Here is a 27,680-nt window from a genome sequence, read left to right as displayed (position 1 = left end):
CCAGTTGAAAGATACAATAAGTAATAACTTTGAGATGGTGTCAGCGGTACATTAAACTCTGTGGGGCCCAGGTACAAGGAGAGTGCATTACAGAAGCTGCTGTGTTGTGGGTTTCATGAATGCCACATGCAGATTGGGTGCACCTGTCACAGGGGAAACTCAGTTCTTGCTAACACAGTAAAGGATTACAGATCAGCAAGTGTATTACTGTGCAAGCAGAGTTTATTGGTGTCCTCTTCCACATTCTCATGGAAGAGGACAGGTCTTGCTGAGGAGGTGAAAGGCAAGAGCACCAGGCCCTTTGTCCAGAGGACTTACACAGTTGGTGGGACGGTGATGGTGAATTTACATATTGGCTGATGGGTAAAAGTGGTGCCAGCTTCCAAGGGGTTGGACTACCCAAACGTAGGTATGTGTGGGGATTGTTAGCCTGAAGCCTTATCTTGCTTCTGACCCCACTTGGCCATCTTGTAAAGTAGATCCATGACAGGAGACAGTTTAAGTTGAGGCAGTTACCCAAAGTTAACAATGGGCTCTTTCTGTAAGCACTCAGGACCCTCTCATAAAAGATAGGGGACAGAGGTGAGGAATTAACCAGATTCGTTTTGGGGGTCCTTTCCTTGAGTGCTGTAGACCCCCTCCCATCTTCTAGGCCTTGGGATGAATACAGTTTGAAAGCCTTTCTTTCCCAGATAGTGGAAACAAGACCTAGAATTTCAACGTGTTAGCATGGTGTTTCTTGTGATGCCAGAACATCTGGCAATAGAACTGGACCAGACTCAGGACTGCTGAGTTAGTGGGTGAGACATGCCTTCCTCACCCTCCCTGCCTTGGCTCACCGTCTATCCTGCCTAACACCCCAGTGCAGGCAGATGCTGTTTCAGTGTCAGTTCTCAGCAAGGGGTGTCACAGGTCACTCTCAGTACCACCTCCCTGTGCTGAGGAGGCTCTGAGGATGCCCAGGCTCAGTGAGAGGGTGGTGATCAGGAGGGAGGCACATCCCCAACCTCATGCTTCCTTCCCAGGGCAGCTCAGTCTATGTGTGGAAAGCAGTGGGGTCTACTCAAATTCTGAATTTGGCTAAACACCCCTGTCCTAATCTTCCTTTGTCCACCACTAAAGACCAGGAAGACATGGGCACTGAAGGCTGCTCAGTAGGGTTTGCGATCTCAGCGATCCTCTTGCCAGATTCTGTCTGTGCTGACTCAACTTTGAATGTCAAACCAAAAGGCTGGAGTTCCCATTTCCATTGCACAGACTAGGAAGCAGGCAGAGAAGTTGAGAATCTTGCCTTAGGTCACACAGCTGGAGAAATGAGCTGAGACTCACACTCACTATGGACTGATGCACCAGGAAATGCTGACCCTGAAAAGGCAGCAAGGAGAGTGAGGAAGACCAAGTGCCCAGACCGAGCAGCTCGTGTCTATACACAAGCATCCATCTGTCCCTGCATCCATCTGTCCCCAAGCATCCATCTGTCCCTCAGAGCCATTGACCTCTGAGGCTCCAGGGGTCATAGGAAACCAGAAGAGCCAAGAGAAGCCAAGGGAGGAGGGGTAGGGAGCTGACTGGGAGAAGGGGCCCTTTCCAGGAGTCTGGGGAATTCCCTTCCTGGGTGAGTCTGTCTCAAATCCCTCTCTTTGAGGAGTAACGAAAGTAGACTGATTCCACATTTACAGGAGTTGAATTTCTGTGGATGAGAGTATGAGTTCTTTGTGGCTCTTTAGGAACCCTCTGCTTTCATTGATGGGGAGAATGAGATGTGTATGGAGACAAAACGTGTTATTTATTTTATTTTATATTTTATTTATTTATTTATCTTTAGAGGGGAAGGAGAAAGGGAAAGAAACATCAATGTATGGTTGCCTTTCGTGCATCCCCTGCTGGGAGCTGGCCTTCAGGAAACTGGCCTGCAACCCAAGCATGTGCCCTGACTGGGAATTGAACCACGATCCTCTGGTTTGCAGGCCTGTGCTCAATCCCAAAACGTTTTAGAATAGCTCAAAAAACCATGAACAAGTTTGGTGCTGACATCCCCATATCACTATGGAACTGTTTGTCCACTTCATCTCTTGTAATGAAACTGGAGGGTTTGTTTAACCAGTTACTTCTCTACTAATTACAATCTTGGGGAGAGTAAGGGGCTGTGGACTTCCTATGGCTATTGTTACGTGCTAATGACTCACTTAGTGCTAATGACTCACTCACTCAAGCTGCAAACATAGGGCTTCTCTCCAGAGTGGGTCCGCTGGTGTCTGATGAGATTTGTCTTCTGTGTAAAGCCTCTCCCGCACTCCCTGCAAACATAGGGCTTCTCTCCAGAGTGTGTCCTCTGATGTCTGGTGAGATGTGACTGCTGTGTAAAGCCTCGCCCGCACTCCCTGCAAACATAGGGCTTCTCCCCAGAGTGTGTCCTTAGGTGTGTGGTGAGATTTGTCTTGTGTGTAAAGCCTCGCCCACACTCCCTGCAAACATAGGGCTTCTCCCCAGAGTGTGTCCTCTGGTGTGTGATGAGATTTGTCTTGTGTGTAAAGCCTCGCCCACACTCTGAGCAAACATAGGGCTTCTCCCCAGAGTGTGTCCTCTGGTGTGCGTTGAGATTTGACTTCTGTGCAAAGCTTTGCCCGCACTCCCTGCAAACATAGGGCTTCTCTCCAGAGTGTGTCCTCTCGTGTCTGATGAGAAGTGACTTCCATGTAAAGCCTTGTCCACACTCCCTACAAACATAGGGCTTCTCCCCAGAGTGTGTCCTCTGGTGTGTGACGAGATGTGACCCATCATTTAAGTCTTGCCAACACTCTCCATGGTCGATTGTTACAATTCTTGACATTCCTACTTTCACAAAGGACTTGCCTGTGTCCTCTAGACTCTCTTTCTGGCCTCTGCTGGCCTCTTCCTCCATCATTCTCTCATAGTCACTAGAGCTACTCATTCCTTCTTTGGAAGGTTGAAAAAAGGGTCTTGAGATTCTCGTGTGACTGATCCTTTTAAGCAAATGTTTGGACCTTTCTTTGACCTCTTGACCTTCAGCTTCATCATTCCAGCTGTGTGTACTAGTATGTTGCTGCTGCTGATTCTGATCCTCTGGACAGGGTTCCTCTGCTTGGAGGTGTTTTCTTGCAGATGTTCCAGGGCGAATCTGAGAGGGATGATTGAGCGTCACATGCTGGCTGAGGAAGTTCTGAGTGGAGAAGGCCAGAGAGCAGGAGGGACATGGGTGCACCTCTGGCTTTGGTTCCGCTGAAAGAGAAAGGTTTGGTCAGGGCAGATGTTGATGAGAATGCCTGGGCCGCACAATTTGTCTCCTGGTAAGACCTGCCCCATGAATCCTTCTCACTGTGGTGACAACACAACCTCTGTCTCCCAGTGTCCACTCACCATCTATTTTACTTTTTATTTTTATGCAGTGTATCTTCCTCAGAAACCCAGAAAGCCCACATCAATGGTCTTTTCTAATATTGCCCAGACTGGGGACTTTTGGAGCATGAGAGGCCATTTCACTTCCTGTGTGGATGGAGCTGCAGTGACCTTTCCCATCTGTAGGTATCTTCTAAGTCATGTTACAGAGGAAAACCACAGGCTCCAACTAGGAATTGCTTCTCTCAGTTTTCCAAAATAGGAAAATGAAATGTCCTTCCTCAAGCCACACACCAAATATTTATGCTTAATCTCATTTAGTGTTAGACTATTTCAAATACAATAAGAAGACCTGTTTCAAAATATTTCAACCACATTTCTTACACGCCTGACTCCTGTTCCTCTCTGGCCAGTCCACCATGCTCTCTCACTTGGAGATGAAGTAATATGAGGGGATTCCCCACTGGAGTTTATTTTCTAAAAATTAACAAAACATAATCTGAATAGAGAACACACCACTCTACAGCTGACGACTGCACACTTTCACTCAGGAAAGTCCCCAGTGTCTCAACTCGGATCACTGGCACTGCATCTCCGGGCTGCTAAGCATCTGCCTGATCTCCGTTCTTACCCTCTGTGCTGAGACGAGACCTGAGTGACCCTCAGCCAATGCGACGCCACACCTCTTTTCTTCTCTGCACTAGCTGCTCCCTCTGCCTGGGATCCTCTGCCCACAAGTATTTTTGTAAATGTTGTCTCCTGAGAGAGCCCTTCCCAGACCACCTGCCACACACCTCCCCTCACACTGATCCCCAGGCACTTGTCTTAGGTCAGTTTTCCCCAAAGCACTAACTGCTGTGTGGTATTATGCACAGGCAACCATGTGTGCCTGAGTTTCCCTCCTTCCCTCCTCAGCTCCTCAAGAGCAGTGATTCTGATCCTTACATTAATCTGTATTTCCAGGTCCCAGGACACTGCACCACAGAGTAGGATCTCTCATGATGATTCACTAAAATGATGAACCAATGTGCCCTGCCTGAATGGTGTGGCTTGGTGGGTTGGGTGTTGTCTGAGAACTGAAAGGTTACAAGTTTGATTCCAGTCAGGGCACATGCCAGGGTTGTGGGCCAGTTGGGGGTGTGCCATAGACAACCGGTTAATGTTTCCCTTGCATATTGATTTTTCTTTCTCCTTCCTTTCCACTCTCTGTAAAAATAAATAAAATCTTGTTTAAAAAAATTTTTATGTATTTATTTATTTTGAGAAAAGGGGGAAGGGAGGGAGGGAGAGGGACAGAAACATCAATGTGTGGTTGCCTTTCACATGCCCCATACTGGGCATCTGGCCCAAAGCCCAGGACTATGCCCCCGTGGGAATCAAACTGGTGACTCTTTAGTTCACAGGCCGGTGTTCCATCCTCTGAGCTACGCCAGCCAGGACAAAATCTTTCAGAAATAATGAATGCCTACAAACAAAAATGTTTTATTTAGAAGTATGGAGGAAAATTAAGAAGAAATAACTATAAAAGTGGCAGAAAACTGCGTTGGTTAGAGAACTGGTTGGTACTTGAAAACTTTTTTTTTTTTTGCCTCTCAGTCTTTCAGCACTATATGCAGTTGTGTATTTTGTGTATGAAATATTTTAAAAATACAAATTATAAAAATTTTGCTTAAGAGTCAAAGGCATATGAATTTCTGAAGCATGTGATTTAAAACTTTACTGACTTTAGATTTTACTGCACTTAAGAGTTGGATCATAAGTGTTTCTATGGAGAATTCTTTCTTTCTGTTTTGAAGAACAGTGGTACCCACCTCTTCCAGTCATGAGCTCTCTCTTCCACTTGCTGCCCAGCTCCTGGCCATACTCGTCCCCGCACCAAACCAGTAGCTCACAGCCCGGCCTGATGACCTGGCAGGTTCGGTAGAAAATCTGCCCGTGGTATTGAAAGGCCACCAGGTTCTGCTCTTCATGATCCCGGGCACAGTTCACATACCTGGGATTGGGGCAGATGAAGGGAAAGAAAAGCAAAGTGATGAATCCCCAATACCTGTTACATCCATGTCCAGTTCCTCACTGATTCTTAAGGCCCTCAGGCTCTGGTGTTGCCCACTTCCCCTAATGCTCCCGGGGAATCTTTGTTCAGTGTCCGAGCATCTACTGGCATGTCATATGAATTCCTACCTCCAAGTCCCGCTGCCAGTGTTCATCCTGCCTAATACCATTTTTTAACACCCAGTTCTAGACTTAACCTCCACCCTGACTGGCCATAGTATCCAGTGATATCTGGATTCTCCAAACTCTAAATCAAGTTGTCTTACACCACAGAACCTGCTGCTTGATCTCTGGCTCTGCTTCTAAATTAGATAATTATCCAGCACTCAGCCCATGTCTGTTTTCTCCTGAGAGGCCTTTCTCCAATCTCCCTACCCTTTATTTAGGGTACCATTCACTTGCCTGCCCAAGATTACCATAGAAAATTGGAGGTCTTTTTGTCTTAGTACAATAAAACAGAACAAGAGTAGTTGATGCACATTCTGTTATCCCTGATAAAAGAGAGCCCTTCTCAGGAAAGGGGCCCATGACCGTTCCTCTGCAGGCCTCAGAGCCCAGCTCTAATTAGAAGTCGGGATGGTTTCCTGCCCTCATAGGTTTAGGCAACCCTTGGTTTGTGCTATCTTGACACTGTGCATGTCTTGGAAATTATAGTTAAATGTTTCTAAAAGCAATTGTTTTACGTCTGTCTGTGAGAAGTCCTTCATAAGGACATAGGTTGTGTGATCTGTTTAAGTAATGTATTCCTTCATGTAAACTGGAATATACTAAGTGCTTAATTAATGTTAGTTTGATAAATTAAAGTGTAATCCAGTGTCCCTGGTGAATCTAGACTCCTCAAGGACCCTTCCAGTGCCTAGATTGTGTCTAGCAGAGAGCTTTATATTTTGAGGACATATGCTGTACTTTCTTCCTAAAAGTCTCCTGAAATAAAAGAACAGTGTATAGAGAAAAAGAGGGAAAAAAAGGATTAAGGGAGACCATTGAGGGGGGCATGATAAGAGGAAAAGATATATGGACTTGTTGGGTGTGTGGGTGACTTTCATCACAAGTCCCGCCAGCCATCACAGATGAGAGTAAACATGACCGAGATATGCTGTGATCTGCTCGGGGAGGAGAAGTGGCTATTTTCGCAGAAGAAAAAGGCCACGCGCAGTGGCCAGTTTCTCAGGGGAAAAAGACGTTGAGCTCCCTCCTCCAGGGGCTTTTATTGGGTTGTAATAAACAGGAATACATGGCAGCAAGGATCAAACAGTAGATAACATTTCAAAGGTATCTGAAGGCTTAGTATGAGTCACAGTCTGTCAGGAACAGAGTTTTAGGGTTTCCTACTCAAACCTTAACATATCAGTGAAAGCACTGTTAGCAGAGTGGATTTCACAGGTTTATCAGGAAGTCTTTGTGATGCCAGATTTTTCCTCAGGACACAAAGAGCTGCATCACTCCCCATCAGGTATTCAGGCTTAAGGGGATTAGAGCCAGGAAGCACCTTTTCCAGAGAATATGAGGACTCAGGCTTTGTCAAAGCTGGGGGATGAGAGTGCATTGCTCCCTGTTGCAACCCCCTCCTTCCATGAAGGCCTCCCATGTGATTGAGTCTGGCTTAGGTTGCCCCTCACTGTGAGAGGTCTTACCCATCATTGACCTCCAACCAAGCTTTGAGCTCAGGGAGAGGTAACCGAGCCAGCATTTGCTACCAGAGACAAGCTTTGTCTCCTGTGGCTCGCATTCCAGAGGTCGTCCCTCTCCCTTAGCCACAAGGGGTCGAGATACAATTCCTAGAACCAGGCAGAGTGGTCTACAACAGTGGGGGATGAGTGTCCCCTCTAGCAGGCAGAGACCTGTTGACCTCACCTCATCCAGTTGGCCAAGGATCTGTCCTTTCCATCCACATACTCATAGCAGTTTCTCCCTTTAGCAATCTGTGTTTCAGAAAAGAAGTTAAAGAACTTATTTATTTCATGGGGAGATAATAGTCAAAAGAATTATTTTACTTCACTGACATCAAAGCTCATTCAACCTTCATTGGGATTCAGCTGCCAGTTGTGACCATAATATTTTTCTTAGTCATCGCCCAAGCACCCAAGTCTACCTGTCCAATCAGAGCAGGAGCCCCACAAGGGAGAAGCCACTCCTTTGTGTCTGCACCACTCTGCTCCAACTTATCTTCTGATTCTTAAACAGGAGCTCTGTGTTCATGGAAATTCCAGTCAGTACACAGAGCTAACCACATTGTCCCTTCCATATCCAGCATGTAGGAAGTGAGGTCCCTCCAGGCCTCAGAAGGAATGTGGGAAGTCAGAGGACAGTGGAAAAGGTAAATAGTTCTCACCAGCCAGGAGTATCTGCTCTTGGCTGCCTCTTCATCTTCTGTGATGTGTCCTTCATAAGGGCCAAAGTGCAGACCCACAGGCAAATCAGCTGCCTCATTCCATACTCCAAGTCCTGCCTCAGGGATGCCAGATGGCCCGATTCTCAATCCAGGGGGCAAGGTGAGGGCTGAGTGGTGGGGATGCCCCTCGTCCACTGCACTGTCCTTTACAAATGTAGGGGGCCCATGCACAGCACGGCTGTTGATGAAGTAGTTCTGACACTTCTCACAATCTGGAGGCGAGAGCAACAGGGGTTAGGGAAGGTATAATGCATGTTCCTGGACACAAAGAGCTTCAGAGGGAGTGTGGCACTCACATCATTGAGACTCAGTCCTGTACTCCAGGTCACTAGAGGCAGGGGATGATTTGGGGAGCAAAGGACTAGATGAAGTTATTGTAGCATAATACACTGTTGTGGACCACTCTGCCTGGTTTCAGGAATTCTAACTACCCCCTGTGGCTAAGGATGAACGAGTGACCTCCAGAATGCAAGCCACAGGAGACAAAGCTTGTCTCTGGTAGCGAATGCTGTCTTAGTTTCCTCCCTGCCCTCAAAACACGGTTGGAAGTCAGAGGCAGGCAAGACCCCTCAGAGGAGAGGCAACCTAAGCCAGACTTGATCACTTGGGAGGACATCATGGAAGGACTCAGGGGGCTGCAACAAAAAGCAAGCAATAGACCCTTGCCCCCTGGCTATGTGACATAGCCCGAGTCCCCATGTCCTCTGGGAGAAGCGCTTCCTGGCTCTAACCCACTTAAGCCTGAATATCTGATGGGGAGGGGTGCAGCTCCTTGTCTTGCCAGAGTGAATCCCGGGGAAAAATCTGGCATCGCAAAGAATTCCTCAAAATCCTGTGAAACCTGCTCTGCTAAGAGTGCTTTCATTCATGTTAAGGGTCCGAGAAGGAAACCCTAAAGTTTTTGCCAACTCCCTTCCTGACAGACTCTGACTCAGACTAAGCCCTCAGATTTCTTTGAAATATTATCTACTGTTTGATCCTTGTCGCCCTGTATTCCTGTGTATTACAACCCAATAAAAGCCCCTGGAGGAAGGGGCTCGAGGCCCTTCCCTTTTGAAGGATTGGCCACCTCTTCTCCCCAAACAGATCATGTCTTGGTAGTGTTTACTTTCACCCGTGGTGGACAGGGGGGACTTGCGGGAAAAGTCGCCCCTGCAATACACTTCTTAATGAGGGTCACTTACAAAGGTAGTCATCATCCTGGGGCTCGGTGACCTCTTGATACATGTGGTCCTCTCTTTCTTGTAAGCTATACATCTTCACGTCCATTTCCTTTCTCCTGAGTTCTAAGTTGGAGAAGAGCAAGTGAGCGAGGTTGGTGGGGTCTGGAATGTTAGTTCCCATTTTGTCAGATAACACAATCTACTTCCATCAAATTATTACCTTCCCTTTTGTATACTCTGGTATTTTACTCCATTAACTATTGGCTCAGAAGACTAAGATGCCACACTAACTACAGATGACTGACTGAATTTTTTAGTTTCTAGATCTTCCCATTACCAGGTTTACTTGACAACCTTTCATTTTTCATAACATAGTCATTGAGTGCACTTTGCGTGTTAGACACTGAGTAAAGGCCTGGGCACACAACACCAATAAAGTGTGGTTGCTATTATCACAAATGCACTTATTGGACAAGTTGCATGTGTCAATTGTTTTAAATTTAATTTAATGTTTTGAAACGATATATGAGTGAACTACCCTTATCTTCACTTGACACATTAGCATTCAGGAGCTTAGAGAATTTATAGGATTTGCCCAAAGCTCCACTGCTAACTTAGCTTAAGTTAGTTTAGTTAACTTAAGTCTCAGCTTAGCCCAGCTTAAACCCAAGCCTATTGAAAGTCCACCTGACTTACCTAGGTCATACTTATCAGCCCTTCTGTAGTACTTAGAGGAACTAACGTTTCTAAATTAGTTTCTAAGCACATGCTTCTCCAGGAGGGGACACTGGTTTCTGGGCATGCTCTGAGTCACTTGCAGTCATCAAATTTGCTGTTCCTGACAATTTCTTCAAACTATATTCATTGCTTAATGGCACCCTGGATGTCTCCTTCAATATAAGAGTCACATATTAAAGATTAACATGTATTTAATTTTTAAAGGCTTATGGTACATTTTACATGCATGTCTTTAAAACTTCAACCCTTGGAAATACCTAGGGAGTATGAATACTAGAGGGTATAGGGCCAATGTGGGTAATGAATCCAAGATTAGAACTCATATCTGATGGCTCTTTTCTTTAAACTGTCTCTGTAATATTGAGAGTGAAGGATATTCAGAAGAGAATAAGGAAATAGTTGGCAGAAACATATCTAGAGAATAAATAAAATGGTGATAAAATTTGTAATACCTTAGAAAGAATATTTGAACTTAGATTAGCTGGTTCCCACCAATTTTGTTGGAATAAGACTGTATCAGTAGCTAGTTGTCTTCAGTTTCATGATCTATAACTTGCTAATTTTCAATGGTCTAGTGAACGTGCAATTACATAATGGTCACCCAAATATTCTGTGAATTGTGAAATACAGTATAAATGTGAGATGACAGTCCTGCTATCAGTTTACCCCTCAGCTCTCTCCATATTTCAAATCTCACAGAAATTACCTTCAGTGTCCATCGACCATCTTCTAGTTTAATTTGTAATTGTGAAATCATTCATTCAGCAAACATTTGGGAGCCCTCAGAGGCCCTAATCTGGGCCTGTGATGTCTGAGAAGACTCAGGTATGGACCAGCCTCACAAAGAGCTCACAACGCAGAGGTAGGCAGGCTGAACAAATGAGTCTAAACGGGATGAGAGTGGCTTCATTGGAACTCAGAGAAAGAAGCTGTTACTTCACCTTACAAGAAACGGCACTTGAAATCAGTTCCAGATAGATGAGTTTCTGTTGAAGAGTGTGTAACCTTTATGAAGACCTCATGTCATTTTATTATTTGTTGCTTCTCAATCATCAAACCTGCCATTGTGGTGGGGGGGAGATGCTTTCTTTGATTAGAGGGGGAGGCTCTGATCCTGGGGATTTTACATTCTTCTTCTTCTGGGACCATCCACTGTACCAACTGCCTACACATCATACATTTTCCTTAGGCAGAGGGTCTTAGTACATCTCTCACTTGAGCATAGCGGAAAAGGACTTTGGTTGAAATCATCAGTCAGATGAACGATGTAATGACATATGGATAAGACAATGTAAACTTTAGAAAACTATGAAAGTTTATTTTTCTAATTTCTAAAAATGATTTTGTTTATTTTCTTGAGAGTGGGGAAGGGAGGGAGAAAGAGAGGGAGAGAAACATCGATGTGGGAAAGAAATATCCATCACTTGCCTCTCACACATACCCCAACTGGGAACTTGGCCCACAACCCAGGCATGTGCCCTGATCAGGAATCAAACCAGTGATCTTTTGCTGTGTAGGATGACACCCAACTGATTCACATTGGCCAGGGTAAAACTATGAGTGTTTTAAGGAGTTTGTAAGTGGTTTAGAGAAGCAACTATGGGTTAGATTGCACTACCCCTGATACTGTGGTCTTAGACATATAGTCAAACATTTCTGTATCTCTGAAAGCTCACTTTCCTCATAAATGGTGACAGAGTACATACCTCATAGGCTTGCTGTAATGTTTAAGTGAGTTTATTCACATAGAATTCTTAAAGTCTGACACATTGAGAGAATGAAACAAATGGTAGTTACTATTGTTGCTATAGTTATTAACTATTAAGATGATGAGCACTGGCTGGTATGGCTCAGTGGATTGAGCGCTGGCCTGTAGACTCAAAGGTTACCGGTTCCATTCCTGGTCAGGGCACATGCCTGGGTTGTGTAAGAGGCAAGCTATTCATGTTTCTCTCCCTCTCTTTCTCCCTCCATCCCCCTCTATCTAAAAAATGGATAAATAAAATCTTTTAAAAAGATGATAATATCAGACAATGTGTTGAAGAGATCATGAAAGGAAGGCAGCAGTTCCTAGGATACTTTCTGGATTTGCCTATTCTTACATGCATTTCTATCCACGAGGAAAATTTTTTTGTCCACAGGATTTGGGAAACACTCACCTTCTGGTGTTTACTCTGCTCCCTTCTGAAGGCCACCCAAGAAGGTTTCACTGAAAGATGATGAGAAATAAGTGTTTGGGTTGGTAAATGTTCCAAAAATGTGGAGATTCTTATTAGGGACACAGAATTCTGAATGAGAGTAATCCAATAACAATCCAAGGATGGATGGAAAATGTTTTCTTAGGTGTCATTAAGGCCTATGCTTCTACTGGGGCTATCAACTAATTTCATTAGAATGAAAAAAAATAGACAAAGTGTCATCTATGCTTCCTCCTATGTTCATAAAGCATCTATTATATATTTTAAAAAATAGCCCTGGCTGGTGTAGCTCAGTGGATTGAGCGTGGGCCTGCAAACCAGAAGATCGCGGTTTGATTCCCAGTCAGGGCACATGGTTCCCAGCAGGGGATGCAGTTCCCGGCAGGGGGCGCACGAGAGGCAACCACACATTGATATTTCTCTCCCTCTCTCCTTTACTTCCCCTATAAAGATAAATAAATAAAATCTTAAAATCTGGCCAAGATGGAGGCATAGGTAGACACACTGTGCCTCCTCGCACAACCAAAATAAGGACAATTTAGAAACAAAATAACAACCAGAAATGACAGAAAATTGAACCAAACTGTAAGTCTGACAACCAGGGAGTTAAAATAGACACATTCATCCAGACTGGTAGGAGGGGCAGAGTGGGGCAGCCAGGCCAGGAGGGGCCGGGGCAAAAAAACCCCCCAAAAAACGGTGGCACAAGATGCACAAGGGAGCAGCTGTACAAGCCCACCCACATGGGAATAACCACCAGAAAGGCCCAGTTTGCTTGGGGGGAAGCCGCAGAAGGGACTGAAATCCAACAGCAGAGCAAGCACCATTGTTCCCCCTCAGACCCTGCCCCCACAGAGTGTCACAACCTAGCAACTGGGCTGCCCCACCCTGGTGAACACTTGAGGCTCTGCCCCTCATACTAACAGGCACAAGAAGACGCAGGCACAAGAAGACGGGGAGAAAAATGGCCCAAATGAAAAAAAAACAGATCAAAGCTCCAGAGCAAATACAACTCAGCAACCAAGAGATAGCCAACTATCAGATGCACAGTCCACAGCACTGGTGATCAGGATGCTCACAGAATAGGTTGAATTTGATCATAAAGTAGATGAAAAAATGAAGGCTACACTAAGGGAAATGAAGGAAAATGCACAGGGAAGCAGTAGTGATGGGAAGGAAACTGGGACTCCAATCAATAGAGTGGACCAGAGGAAGGAAGAAACAATCAAACAGAAAAGAATGAAGAAACAAGAATTCAAAGAAATGAGAGGCTTAGGAACCTCCAGGACATCTTTGAACATTCCAACATCCGAATTGTAGGGGTACCAGAAGAGGAAGAGCGACAAGTGGAAAACTTATTTGAACAAATAAAGGCAAAGGAAATAGACTTCCAGGAAGTCCAGGAAGCTCAGAGAGACCCAAAGAAGTTGGACCCAAAGAGGAACACACCAAGGCACATCATCATTACATTAGCCAAGATTAAAGATAAGGAAAAAATCCTAGAAGCAGCAAGAGATAAGACACAGTTACCCAGAAGGGAACTGCCATCAAGCCGTCAGCTGATTTCTCAAAAGAGACCTTACAGACAAGAAGGGGTTGGAAAGAAATATTCCTGTTACAGAAAAAATCACTCATACTCAGTTAGGATGGCGGAGCACTCTCTATTACCCGAGGGCTCAGAGGAGGCAGTCTCCAAATTCTGAGCCCTGTTCTGCGGGTTGGTTTTACTTTTGAAGGGCGTGAAGTGGGTTACAGAAGCAGAATGCCATTAGATAGTTGCTTATCTAGGGTGCACACAGCTCAGGTGGGGCAAGCACACTCTGTCTTAATAAAATGTTGCAAAAAAACAACTTTAAAATGATATTTCCTTGTCTCTATCCTGCTTCATTCCCCCCTTTGATGCTTAGACAGCTTCTTTGCTAGTCTCAGCATCACTTGTCTGTACTCTTCGATATTGGTATTGCTGGAGAGAGAGTATTTTGGTTGTCGCCTTTCGGACTACTTTGGCTTCTAACTGCTGTACTAGGGTCCGGAGTAAACATGGTCCTAAAGCTACTAAGACTAAGAATAGGATCAAGAGTGAGCCAAGGATCGGGGCTAGTAAGGAGAACAGGGTGGACTGCCACCAGGTGGTACCTGGGATGGGTAGTCAGAGGTCTTTAGTCCTTTCTGTATATCTTTTAATTTATTAAGATTTTCCTCGACTATCCCACTCTCATTAATGTAATAACAGCATTCTTCCTGTAAAAATAGGCAGGTCCCTCCTTGTATATTGCCCTGTGTATGTGGAGGGTGGCAAAAGCGTATTTGGAGACAGTATAGATGTTGACCCTTTTCCCCTTACTGAGTTCTAAGACCTGGATGAGGGCGTGAAGTTCTGCCCTCTGTGCCAACCACCCTGTTGGCAGGGGTTCTGCTTCAAGGACTTGGCCCCTGGTGGTCATTGCGTACCCGGCAATTTGCTCCCCTCTTTCAGTCACTGTGCTACTCCCGTCTGTGTATAATTGAAGGTCCCACTCAGACAAGGGGTGGTCTTTCAGGTCTGGTCTGTTGGCATATACCTGGTCTGTGACTTCCTCGCAGTCATGATCCAGCTCTCCAGCCTCTGAGGGTAAGAAAGTGGCCGGGTTGATCTTTCCCACCGTTCTTAGGCGCACTTGGGGATTTTCTGGTAAAATTCCTTGGTATTAGGTGAGCTGGGGGTTGGATAACCATCCCTCCAGGAGGCTGTGCACTGCGTGCGGTACGAAGAGACTTATCTCTTGTCCTAAGGTAAGTTTGTCAGCCTCCTGGAGGAGAGAAACAGCGGCTGCTATGGCCTTCAGGCAAGGGGGCCACCCAGCTGCTACATTGTCCAGCTGCTTCCAGAGGTAGGCTACGGGGCATTGCCATGGTCCGACCTCCTGAGTTAAGACCCTGAGGGCTACTTTCTCTTTCTCATGTATATAGAGGGAAAAGGGTTTATCTGGGTTAGGCAGTCTGAGGGCTGGAGCGCTTATTAAGAGTTCTTTTATTCTCTTGAAAGCCTCCTGTTGTTCGGTTCCCCACATAAACGTGGCGGTCTCAGGTCCTCTAAGGGCTTGGTATAGTGGTTTCGCGATTTCTGCGTACCCTGGAATCCATATTCCGACAGAACCCGGTGGCCCCCAGAAACTCTCGGAGTTGCCTCCTGGTAGCAGGGTCAGGCATCTGGCTGATCACGGCCCTCCTCTCTGCCCCTAGGGCTCGCTGTCCTTTGCTTATCTGCAACCCAAGGTATCGAACTTCTGTCTGGCATATCTGGGCTTTTTTCTGGGACACCCGATACCCTTTATTGGCTAAAAGCTGGAGTAAGGCCCGTGTTCCTTCTCGGCACTCGCTTTCTCCCAAACATGCCGGTAGTAGATCATCTACATACTGTAGCAAGACCAAATTGGGATGCTCTTCTGGAAATGACTGTAAATCTTGGGCCAAAGCTTCACTGAAAATGGTGGGGGAGTTCTTGAAACCCTGTGGTAGTCAGGTCCAGGTGAGCTGGGATTTGGCCCCCGAGTGCAGGTCTTCCCAGTCAAAAGCAAATATTGGTTGGCTCTTGGGAGCCAGGGGAATGCAGAAAAAGGCATCCTTCAGGTCGAGACATGAGAAATGCGAGGTGGTTGGGGGCAACTGGCTCAGGAGGGTATATGGATTCAGCACCGTGGGGTGTAGAGTCAGGGCGACCTCATTGACAGCCCGTAGGTCCTGAACTGGGCAGTACCCAGACCCGTCTGGCTTCTTTACCGGGAGGAGTGGCGTGTTCCACTGCGATGGCATGGTACTAGTATGCCTTCACTCAGGTATTTGTTTATCATCCCTGAAATACCTAGCCAGGCCTCCTTGGGTATGTAATGCTTTAGGCAGTGGGGCTGGGCTCCTGGTTTTAAATCTATGGTTACTGGGGTGCAACCAACCGTGAGTCCTGGTGGGGAAATTCCTCTATAAGGGGGTCTAGAGAGGGGGGTCCCTTATCCCCCTCATGGATCCGGTATTCTTCTTCTCGGGGCACAACGAGGGCCACTAGGCTGGGTTCACCTAGTTCTAGCGTGGCTTGTCCCGAGGGGTGGAAGACTACTCGGGCCGCCAATTTACCTAAGAGGTCTCTGCCCAGAAGTGGTACCGGGCACTCAGGCAGATAGAGGAATTTGTGGCAGACTCTGTGTCCCCCGAGTTCAATCATCCGTGCCTGGGAAAATCCTTTCAGTTTGCTGGGCTGCCCTGTTGCTCCTAAGATGGAGACCTCTCGACCCAATGGCGGGGCAACAGGTGCCATGACTACTGAGTGTTTGGCCCCCTTGTTTGCCATAAAGTCTAGTGGTTGGCCCCTTCTTTGGCTCGGACCATGGGCTCGTGGGGGCCAAGTTTTATCAAGCCCGGTCTGGCTCATTCAGTATCCAAGCCTGCCAGACTGAGGATACCCAGGGCCGGGGATGCGAGAGGAACTTCCTTTTGTTTTCGACGGGGACAACATTGTTTCCAGTGGCCTCTCTCTTTGCAGTAGGCACGCTGGTCTTTCTCTACTTTAAAATGTCCTTTCTGCCCCTTCTTTGGCGGGCCTTTCGCTGGAGCTGCCAGCGAGGCAGCCAGTAAAGCTGCCTTCTTTCTTTGTTTGTCTAGGGCCGCGGTCTCTGCTGCTTCCTCCCGATTATTGTAGACCTTGTTAGCTACTTCTACTAACTGGCTGATGTTCATGCCAGCAAATCCTACTAATTTCTGCAATTTCTTACGAATGACAGGGGCCAACTGGGAGACAAAAGCCATGTTGACCATCCTCTGACTGTCTGGGTTTTCGGGGTCAAAGGGGGTGTAGACCCTATAAGCCTTGGTAAGGCATTTGAGAAAATCTCCCGGACATTCACCTGGCTTCTGCATTGTACTGGAGACCTTGGTCATATTAGTGGGTCTCCTAGGCCCCGCTCGTATTCCCTGCAGAATGGCCTCCTGATAATGCTCTAGGGCTGTCCTTCCCTGTTCAGTATTGTGATCCCAGTCTGGCTGTGTCTCTGGCACGGCCGTTGGCACATATTGTATGGGATCTAAGGTTCCGGCTGGGGCATGGGTCTCTAAGTACCGGTGGGCCTCTTGTAAGATCTTCCGCCTCTCTTTGGTATTGAAGAGGGTTAACAGGAATTGGTGGCAGTCATACCAGGTGGGCTGGTGATCTGCATAATGGAGTCCATCAAATCTGTTAGGGCCTGGGGCTTCTCTGAATATGAGGGAGTGTGGTGCTTCCAATTCAAAAGATCCGTGGTGGTAAAGGGCTAATAGTAAAATATCATGGGGCCCGGTCTCAAGGTCCCATCATCAGCAACCTGTGCGGGCCCCTGGGTTTCCCGTAGCAGCATTTGCAGGGCCTGATGGGCCTGATGGTGTCTGAGTCTAGTGGCAATGGGAGGGGTTCTCCCTGGTCGGGGCTCCGGTATCCTGCGGGGGTGAGGCGGGGACACCGAAGGCGGTGGGGTCTCTGGTCCAGGAGGAGCTGATGAGGACCCACTATATGGGGGTAGATAGACTGGTGGGTCATCGTCCGGGTGCCCCTGATGGATGGGGTATTTGGGCCCCCAAGTTACTAAAACTCGAGCCTCTTTTCATGTCTTCCTCCTGTTACAATAGGACCGGCTTCCCGCCATCTCAGTTAGGCCTGAGCGCTTCGGGGCCATCTTTGTGCACTGTTGGAGCCATTTACGCATATCCTGGGCGAACTCCTGCCACTGACTGATGTAGGCAAATTGATCAGGGTGTCCTGGCTTTCCTGTCATTAATAGATGGACTGCCCGAATAATACTTAAATTCAGGGTGCCTTCAGGGGGCCAGCCTACCCCGAAAGTAGGCCACTCCGAGGAACAAAAAGTCTTTAACCAGTTTGGATCTAATGAGGGGTCCTGCCCCCCGAAACCGACTGAAATTTTGGAGCATACAATCTAAGACCATTGAGGGCCCCCCTCCCATCATTCCTCCCTCTCGGTGCAGACAAACGAAGGGTTGGGTATAGACCCGTGCCCGGCCTGGCCTGCCCCCTCTCGAGGCAGAGCCGATCTTGGCTAAGGCTGCCCCAGCAGAGGTCGGGGTTAACTGCCAGCCCTTATGCCCTATGATCTGACAGAGGAACCGCAGTTTAGGGCCCACTCAGGGCCCACTCGGACCCCATAAGTCAGCAGACTCGTGGGGCCACAAACACAACAATCACTTATACTCACTTAAATCACACTCACAGACATAAGTTAAACATTTCCTCCCCGAATAAGGTCCGATGACTCAAAATGAGTCTCTGGCAGGTTCAAGAATCACATCTGACTTCAGCTGTTCCAACCCCAGACCCAGGAAGTGGACTGACTCCACCCACTGAGCACTCGTAAAACTGGACAACGTGGCACCATGGCCGAAAATACCACCGGAAATGACACGGTGACCTACCGCTTCCGGCCCTGGCCCTCCCCCCAGCTCCCGTAACCACCACGTGGACACTGTCCCCCCGTGTCTCCCTGCGGGCCATCGGGCAGCCAGGTGTGGGGATACTCCTCACCGGCCAGACCTGCCTTCCTCTCTCGTGACGACAACTATTCTGAATTAGTTATTTCTTATTCACTTGTGTGCTCTCACGCATTTGAACACAGGCCTGGACAGGGCGGGGCCCGACGGAGCGGGGCCGCGCTGCCCCAGACCCGCCCGCGGGCGCCGTCATTCCCGCCCTTCCCGCCCTTCCCTCCGCAGCCGCCTCGGCGCGGGCTCCGCAGGCCACGGCCGCGGGTCTGAGGGGCCCGGTCAGCCAGGCCGGCCTCTGGCAACGCGCTTTTCCCGGGAAGGGCTCGGAGGCGCACCCGGGGTTCTGGAGAGGCCCGCACGGGACGCAGGCGCGGTCCGCGGCAGGCGGAGCGCGGTCTCTCGGGCTGACAGGCTCGGGGTCCCTGAGGACTCGGTCCTGCGTCTTCCGGGCTGAGGACGCTTGGAACCCCCCCTCCCCCCGCCCCCAGAGGGTCGACACCCCTGCGGCTGAGGAGACTCGGGGCGTCTCATCGAGGGGCTTCCGGGTCCCCACCACCGAGTTAGCTTCCAGGACCACGGCATTTAGCGTCTCTGAGGTTAAGATTTGCTCTTTCCGGGCGAGCTGCACGTAGGGGGCCCCGAGCTGAGGGGAACTGGGGTTCTACGGGCCTAAGCGTCGGGGGTCCTCCGGGTTGGAGCACGTGGGCCCCTCGGTGCTGAAGGGATTCGGGGCCCCTCGGGATGAGGGCATCGGGGTCTCTCAGGCTGGACTGTGAAGGTCCCGGCCTAAGGGCTCCACATCGCAGGGCTCCCGCTTACCGGTCAATTTCCGGGGGCCCCAGCAGCGCTGCTCACGTCGGCGGAGTGTCCCCTCCGAGGTCCTGGGGCTTCCCGCCCTCGGAAGGAATGAGGGCACCCGGGCCAAGGCTCCTGCGTGGATAGCCCTGTGGGCGCGATCCGCCAATCAGAGCTGCGACCCCTGGGCCCGGCCCGCCAATGGGCGGTCAGAAGCGGCTGAAAAGGTGGGGCAGGCGTGCAGAGCCTTCTGGGTACCGGACTGGCCAGCAGAAGACCTGCTCTGTCGCCCGGGGATTGGCTACTCTGGGTCTCCTGAGCGCCTGTCACACAGCCGGCCCCAAGGACCAAGGCTCGGTGTCTTACGTGGCTCTTTTTCCTGCGACTAGTGAGGGGTTCACCCTGCAGGAGCTAGGAGCCCCGAGCTAGGCCAGATCTTAGGATGGATGTGGCCCTCCTGCCGCCTGACAAAGCGTCTTTGTCTCACCAGACTGTGTCGGGATCCCCAACTTTCATCTAGGCCCGTCCGTGTCCTCCTTTGTCAAACCCACTTTCATCTAAAGTGGCATAAGCAGTAAGGACATGGTCAAGACTGCATTGCATTGCGTAGAAACTTAAGTCAGTAAATTCTGACCACGCTATTCACAGATACAAAGTAAGTCCCAGAGGGCTCAAGGATTTAAACACAACAAATAAAGTAATAAATATACTGGAAAACACACTGAGAATTTCATGTTTCAGAGAAGTGGCATTATGAGTAATAGGTATATTTAAGTAACCCAGGTGGAAAAACATTTCAGAAATAGGAAGACAAGATAAAAACAAACAAAACCAAATAAATTTAGAAATACTGGAAAAACGCACAAGTATTTTGCATAAAGAGAACACGTCAAATTTGAGGACAGGGTCAGTTTAGCTGTTACTGGCTTTCACGGCATAAAGTGGGAAGAGTATCTCCAGTCCTTAGCTCGTTTTGAGGTAAATATAACTTGATTTCCATGGATTGGAAATGCGCCAATTGCCTGTAAGTATTACTGTGAAACTGCAAAAAAGGGAAACCTCACTAGAGTGGAGTTGGGCGCCAGTGGGGGTGCTGTCCACCAACAGCAGCACCCAGGGTCAATTACAGGAAAGATTGTCTGTCACAGGCCCCAACATGAAGATGGTACCGTGTGCTACCAGGAGAAACCGACTCCCCAGCAACTCAGCCAGAGAGAAACCATCGTCATCCCGAACTGAGAATTTTCTGTGTTGCACTTTCATTTGAAATGACCCCTCCCAACTTCCTCTTTTTTCCTTGTAATATAACGTTCCTCTCTTTTATTTGTGGAGCTTGCCTAGGACTTTTGCTACATCTTGCTTGACCTAAATTGCACTTATTTTACTGTTTCTGAATAAACCCCTTATCTGCTATTAACATAACTGACTGCTATATTTTTAAGGTCAACATAATTTGGCAGCCCATATGGGAATCCAGAGGATTTCTGACATCTCTGAGGCTGATGAGCAAGCAGGCACAGTGTCCTTGCTCTGAAATACTCGGGGAAGGGTCCTTTGGCACAGACTCTCTGGTGATCAGTTTGAGAATACTCATCTAGAAATAACATCCTCATACTCTCTGATCGAAATTCCACTTTTCAAAAATTTCCCCTAGTAGCCCTGGCCTGGTAGCTCAGTTGGTTAGAGTGTCCTGCCTATATGCCAAGGTGGTCAGTTCATTCTCCAGTCAGGGCACATTCAAGAAGCAACCAATGAATGAATACATATGGGGAACAACTCTCTCTCTCTTTTTCAAATTAATAAATGAAATTAAAAGAAAAGCATAAAAAATTCCTCTGCCAGGTATGCTTCCCTGTGTATGAAATTAAGTATGTTTAAAATATTGTATCCAACACTTATATAATAACAGATATAATTTAAAAGTTTTCAGTAGAAGAGAATTTGTTAAATTATGTTGTGCTCACCCAAATATTATAGAATGTTAAAAATGGGTGAGGATATATAGTATTTCATTAAAGAAATAAAACCTAGTAAGGTGGTTCTAATGGATTTTAACAGAGAATGATTTCTAAATAATATTATTATGTGAGAAAAGTATCCTGCAAAACAAATTGTGTTAAAACAAAAAAAACCCAGGCAGAAGATCTGCTGAAAGGAGACACAGGGACTAGCCACAGGGGTCAGGGTCTGGGCAATGTGCAGGGGAAAAATTGCTTTTCCTTCATGTCATTTGAAATGTTGTGTCAGTTTTTTCTCTTTTACTTAAAATAAACCTCTCTATAAATATTTTTGTAGATAAAAGAATGGATGAGGAGTACTTGGTTATATATGTATGCATTTAAAAATGACTCAACAAAAATTCTGCACACCCTCAGTACATCCAGTGGCCCATGCTGCCTTCTTTATCTGAATAGCACCTTGACCACCCAAAGTGTTCAATTTGTGCCCCAAACTCTATTCTAGCAGAAACATTTCCACAGTGCAAAATATACTGTCACACAGTTACTGTTTGTTTCAGAGATACAAACCATTTATTATAAAAACAATAAATTTTATATTTAAGTACTATATCCAAGATCATTTATAGGAATGCAATTAAGAATATAATAAGCCCTGACTAGCATGGTTCAGCTTTTGTGTCTGGCAACTAGGGTTCCTTGTCCAGCTCCAACTCTGGGGTCTGGCTGTGGAGTCTTGGTTATGGATCTGGGTCCTGTCTCTGAGGTCTGTGTCCTGGGTTTGAATCTATTTGGCTATGGGTGTCAGATCTGGGGTCTCTTTGGGTGTGGCTTTGGGGGTCTCTGGGTTTATGTGTGGGATCCATGTGCATGTCTATAAATTTATAGTCATCGGCTCCAAATCAATGCTAAGAGGAGTCCCAAGGTTGGCGTGTGGTGAAGAAGGAAACGTTAGTGCAAATACCTCAATTTTAATACAGAATGGCTATGAGTACAGAAGGGTTGTTCAGGAGCTCAGTGTTGTTACCAGTGAATTATGAGGCAGCACACTGTATATCAGCTCAGTAGTGCTGCTTCTTACTTATGTAGCATCAGGGCTGTGAGGAGGCCCTGAAGTGAGGCAGCCCTGGGGCAAACTCCCTCTCTGGCTGTGCTGCTTAGGGCTTCTCCACTCATCTACATGACTTCTCATCTAGACCTTGTATTTCCTTTGCCCAGCTACATTTGCACGTGAAGAATTTTAAGAAACAATTATTGAAGAGTGATTTATGGGCAATGCAAGGAGACAGTGACCCTCAATGCTGTGGTTTATCACAGTGTGGTGCAGTCTCTTAAGGTGTCATATCTTCCTTGGCTTCTGAGCTTTCGCAGGTGTCTTCTTAGCCAAGGACATTCCTCCCCAGTCTTTGCAAGATGGCTGGCATTTTTACTTATTTTTGTTATTGTTCTTTAACTCTCAGCCTCCAGACTGCCTGTCCAAAGAAAGGCGTGATTTCAGATCTAGGGTGCAAAGTCACATGCTGTTTGTATCCTAATGGACTCTTCATCCTGCTCCATAGAGAGTAGGGTTTCAGTGCATGAAAGTAGCTTTGACCTTAATCCCCCTAACGACAACCTGAAGGCCTCCATACAATGTGCCAAATGTCCCTTCAGGGGCAAAGTCAATCTTAGGTTGAAAATCAGTGATTTTTTTTGAAAATTTTATTTATTCATTTTTTAGAGAGAGGGCAGGGAAGGGAGAAAGAGAGGTAAAGAAACATGAGTGTGGTTGCCTCTCACGTGGACCCCACTGGGGACCTGGCCTGCAACTCAGGCATGTGGCCTGCCTGGGAATCAACTGGTAACCCTTGGTTCCCAGCCTGTGTTCAATCCACTGAGGTACACCAGCCAGGGTAAAAGCCACTAATCTTGAGACTTTGATTATCTTTAGAACCTGAGTGATCTGGCCTTGATATGCAGTATTTTTACCATCATTGCACGTAAATTATTTTCTAATTCCTATTGTGATTTATTTTGGGGTGGTTATTTAGAACTGTATTTCATAATTTGTAAATATAAGTATTTTCTAGTTATCTGTTGTTACTGATTTCTTGATTAATGGGGCATTCAGAGCAAGAAATACACACACACACACACACACACACACAAATTTCAGTCCTTTTTTTAATTTGTTGAGACTTGCTTTATATCACTATATAGTCAGTGTTTAAAAAGATTCCAGAGTGCTTGGAAAGCATCTGTAATTTGCAGTTTTGGGGTGCAGTGAAGTACTTAAGCACATTGAATGCCATTTGCTTTTCATGTTATTTAAAAAATATTTTTGCTATTTTTGTGGGTTTTATTGGTTCTGAAACAGAAGCTGCATGATGAAGGTTTGTTAAATCACCTATTATGATTATAATTTTGTGTATTTTCCCTGCAGTTCTGTTGTATATAATTTTGAGATTGTGTTATTAAATTAAAAAAATTTGGAACTGGAAAGTTGAACTTTCTGATATGAAGTACTCCTGTTTATGTGTAGGAGTGTTTTTTTCTTCAAGTCTACTAGGTCATTATATAATTTTCATTTGGTTAATGTTCATATAGCATATTTTCCTGATGTGGATCCTGGCTGGCAGCATCCGTGTGTGTCATGGCTGCTGGTGAACAAATACACACAGACAACAGAAGTCCTGTGGAGAAAAAGGGATGGCATGGCCTCTCTCTGAGAAACAGAGAGAGGGCAAGAGGGTCAGAGGCCTGTGTCTGGAGAAACTTTTATTGCTTCTCTGGGTACATGACATGGAAGGTAGTCCTCATTTACTATGCACAGGTTCACTGCAGGGGACTCCTTTTTACAGAGAGCAAAGGAAAGAATGCTGCTAATTACTTGAAAGAGAAGAATGTTGCAGACCAAGGGGAAAAGTGGTTGAACCCGTCACACTCCATGCTTGGGAGGGTTAGCTCAGATTTTAGGAAGTTGCAGTAAGCCCTTCAGGCCTCCATTCAGGGTGAGGGAGTTTTAGCAAAGAAAGTCTCATAGCAGTGTAGGTGCAATGCAGGCCTGACTCCCCACAGGAAAACCTCTCTGTGGGTGTGGTCCTGTGTGCCACTTGCTCCCCACGGGTTTTCCACGTGAGTGCTGAGCTACATTTCCACACATGAGAAACAGTTCCCTACATTTTCCGCATTCTTTCACTTTAGATCTTTTTGCATGTTTTAGATAGCTCTCAGTGTTTTATATTAGTTACAAGTGGCTATTAAAATCAATCAAAGAATTGATTTTGGCAGAGGATGTAATGTAGGAGGACCAATATTTTTCCTATTCAGTTGTTCCAGTATCTTTTATTATATTACAAATACTTTCCCACAGATCTAAGGAGAAATCTTTGTCATAGAAAATTTCCATCTGAGTTTCCATTTATTATTGGACTTTGTATTCTGTCCCATTAATTTGCCTATTCAAAGGCCATTACCCCACTGTTTAGATTAAAGTAGACTTATAACACAACACATAGTTATGTTTTGTTGGGCTAGGTTGTATTTATTAATTTGCTTTTTCAGAATTCTCTTTTCATTCCTGATTTTAACAAGTGTACTGAACATGTGTTTGTTTTAGTTTTAAAATGTTGATGTTTTAAACTGTATTACAATAAATTAATGATCAACTTTGGGAAATTGATATCCTTATGTTTTTTTTTATCAAAGAATACGATGTTACCTTCCAGTTGTTCAAGTGCCTTTCATTGGGCATCTTTTTAAGATTTTTTTCACACAGATCATGCCCATTCTTGCTGAGGTTAATGTTAGGCATTGTATCTGTTTTGTTGCTATTGGTTCTTTTCGATTCTAACTTTAACTTAGTGTTTATATATATAAATATATATATATATATATACACACACACACATATACACATATATATATTTATAAAGGTATATATTTCTGTGTTATTCCCCCTCACTGTAATAAATTCTATTATTTGTAATCATTACGTTGCTTTTCATGGTTCATCAAGGTAAATAAGCTATCATACAATAATAAAACTGTATTACTTTAGTTATGTAAAAACATAAAAATAGACAACGCTTGAAAGAAAATATGAAGAAATGAGGCAATGTGAGGAGTTAGAAAAAATTCCGTTGGTGGTAAATTTATTAATGATGAAATGAAAGAGGAACAGGATTCGTTTTTCTTTTTTTTTTAATTTTTATTTATTTTTAAGATAGGGGAAGGGAGGGAGAAAGACAGGGAGAGCAACATCAATGTGTGGTTGCCTCTCACATGGCCCCCACTGGGGACCTGGCCTGCAACCCAGGCATGTGCCCTGACTGGGAATCAAACTTGCAACCCTCTGGTTCGCAGGTCTGCGCTGAATCAACTGAGCTATACCAGCCAGGTAAGGATTCTTATTTTTAAGTGAGTTCAGGGTTTGGACCCCTGGTCTTGTAGAAAGCAGAAGTGTTTTGTAGGTGAAATGGCGCCCCCTCTAGGTTATTTGAGGAACTCACGATATGACAAATGTGCGCATTTTCGATAAGGGAGATTGTAGATGGTGAACTGTGGAATGTACAATGTATTTACTGTTAGTGACCTGACAGAATAGTTATTAAGGAGTGTCGTGTGAGCAATGACAAGAAGCTGTCAGCCTCGCACGCCTGCAGCGCATCACCACCATGACTCAGTCTCCCCAGGTGTGCGGTCCCTTCCGCCTGCTGCGCTTGGGCAGGTGCTCGCTCAGCCCAGACGCTTCCACCGCATCTCGGCCACAGGCCGGACAGTTAGCTCCACGAAAGCACGGGAGGGGGTCGCAGGTGATGCTGGCCCCGGAAAGTTGAGAACTTTGAGAGGTAGAGTGAACAGAATGCTGCCCGGTGAGGGACTGAGGGGTCGCGGAGGTGCTGGTGGGGCTGCGATCCCGGTGGGTCGGGTCGGAGTCTGGGTTGGGGTGGGAGCCGAAGCCAGGGTGAGAAGGGAAGGGTGGGGAGCGACTGGAAGGAGGACTGGACCCTGCTGGGAAGCAGTGGGTACTGAGGGGGATGGATCGGAGCCGGCTGGGGGAGGTTGGAACCAGTTACACTGGGGGCGGGATGGGGCAGGGCCCGCGCAGAATTCGGGTGCGACTGAGAGAAGCGGGGTTTGGGCACCGGGACCCTGAGAGACCGCAGGACGGTCTGGGAGAAGGGCGATGGGGTAGGAAAACAGACAGTGGGCCGCGTGCTCATACAGGTTTGGGGGGTCCGCTCTCCCGTGGGCGGGAAGGGAGAGCGCAGGGGAGTGGGTCCGGGGGTTTGCAGAGCTGGAGCAGGTTGAGGGCTCACAGGGATGCGCTCTCCAAGGCCGCCTAGCTCACCCCTCTCTTTCCTGGTAATGAAAGACGAAAACCCTGGAAAAATCGGCATCCGGGGAGCATGGCGAAGGAGCGAAGGTCTTCTTTCTTCCGCGGTGAGAGAACAGAGAGAGGGTCGCTGGACCCCAGGTGCCGACTCCGAGGCTCAGGACGCTTGAGCCGGGGACCTGCGCACAGGGGCGGCCTCCGGGCAGCAGGGTGGTTACAGGCGCGCTTTTCTCTCCAGACGTTTCTTTGGCTGTTCGGTGCCAGTAGGGAAGGTCAGCATTTGTGTAAGAAATATCCCTGGTGAGACAAATGTCTCTGTCCAAGCAGACGCCACCCCAGTGGGGGTCTGGTTCTCACTGTGTGCTCGGCCAGGGAAAGGGCCAAGATAGAGAGATTGGGGACAGTTCAGGTCCCCTAAGTGAAGTGGTTGACGGAGAGGGTCTTCCTTGCTGTAGCCCCTGTGACCAGTTCTCCCTAAAGATGAGAGTGAGCTTTGCTACTGCAACAAAACTAGGCAGCTGGCATATGGACTCGAGGAATCAGGCAGAAGGTGTCAGAGGATAGTAGCTCCCCGCCCAACTCGGTTGCTAGAGTTGGGACCTTTGTTTACAGGAGTTACTGTCTCGGAAGTCCTCGGGCTTGGTGTTGGTCTGTGACTTGCGCCGATGAAAAACTGGGACAACAGCATTGACTGCCTTCTTCTGCCCTCTCCTGTCTCCAGTGTGACCCGATCCCAGCCTCGCAGCACCCAGAGCTGATGTGACAGGACCCCCTGCACCCTCTGGGAGGGACCTTTCCCCACACTCAGGGGCCCCAGAGCTGAGGCAACAGGAACAGCTCTTCTCCCTGGTGGGACAGTTTTCCAGACACACAGGGGACAGAGCCAGTGTGACGGGCTCCCTACTGTGTCAGGGGGAACCCTTCCCATGTCCACAGGACTCAGCTGTCAGGCAGGACACTTGTCTTTCCCAGGTCAGGTCCCTCTTCACTGTGACAGGTCTCCACTCCTCGCAGAAAGAGGCCCCTTCCCACTCTCCCAGGACACAGAGTTCAGATGGCAGGGCCCCCTACTTTCTCAGTGAGGAGCCCACCCCACATTCACAAGACCTCGAGGCGATGAGACAGCACCCCAGACTATTCCATGTCGAATCCCCACACACTCTTTGGGACCCTGGCTGATGTAAGAAGACCAGGTGTCCTCCCAAGTGTGGC

General features: G+C 47.1%; 1 protein-coding gene across 1 annotated transcript; it reads right to left on the bottom strand.

Moving 5' to 3' along the window:
* Nucleotides 1–2,200: 2,200 nt before the first annotated feature.
* LOC118977925 (histone-lysine N-methyltransferase PRDM9-like) lies at nt 2,201–9,058 on the bottom strand. Its single transcript, XM_037033103.1, has 5 exons — nt 8,986–9,058; nt 7,847–8,013; nt 7,264–7,298; nt 5,169–5,350; nt 2,201–3,240 (listed from the first exon to the last, which is right to left on the bottom strand). The coding sequence occupies exons 1-5, from the start codon at nt 9,056–9,058 to the stop codon at nt 2,201–2,203; spliced, it is 1,497 nt and encodes a 498-aa protein (XP_036888998.1).
* Between the last annotated feature and the right edge of the window lie 18,622 nt (nt 9,059–27,680).

The sequence above is a fragment of the Sturnira hondurensis genome, unplaced genomic scaffold (genome assembly GCF_014824575.4).
Source record: "Sturnira hondurensis isolate 20B ecotype Veracruz unplaced genomic scaffold, ASM1482457v3 Scaffold0021593, whole genome shotgun sequence".
Classification (NCBI taxonomy): Eukaryota; Metazoa; Chordata; class Mammalia; order Chiroptera; family Phyllostomidae; genus Sturnira; species Sturnira hondurensis.
This window is presented reverse-complemented; position numbering and strand designations above follow the sequence as displayed.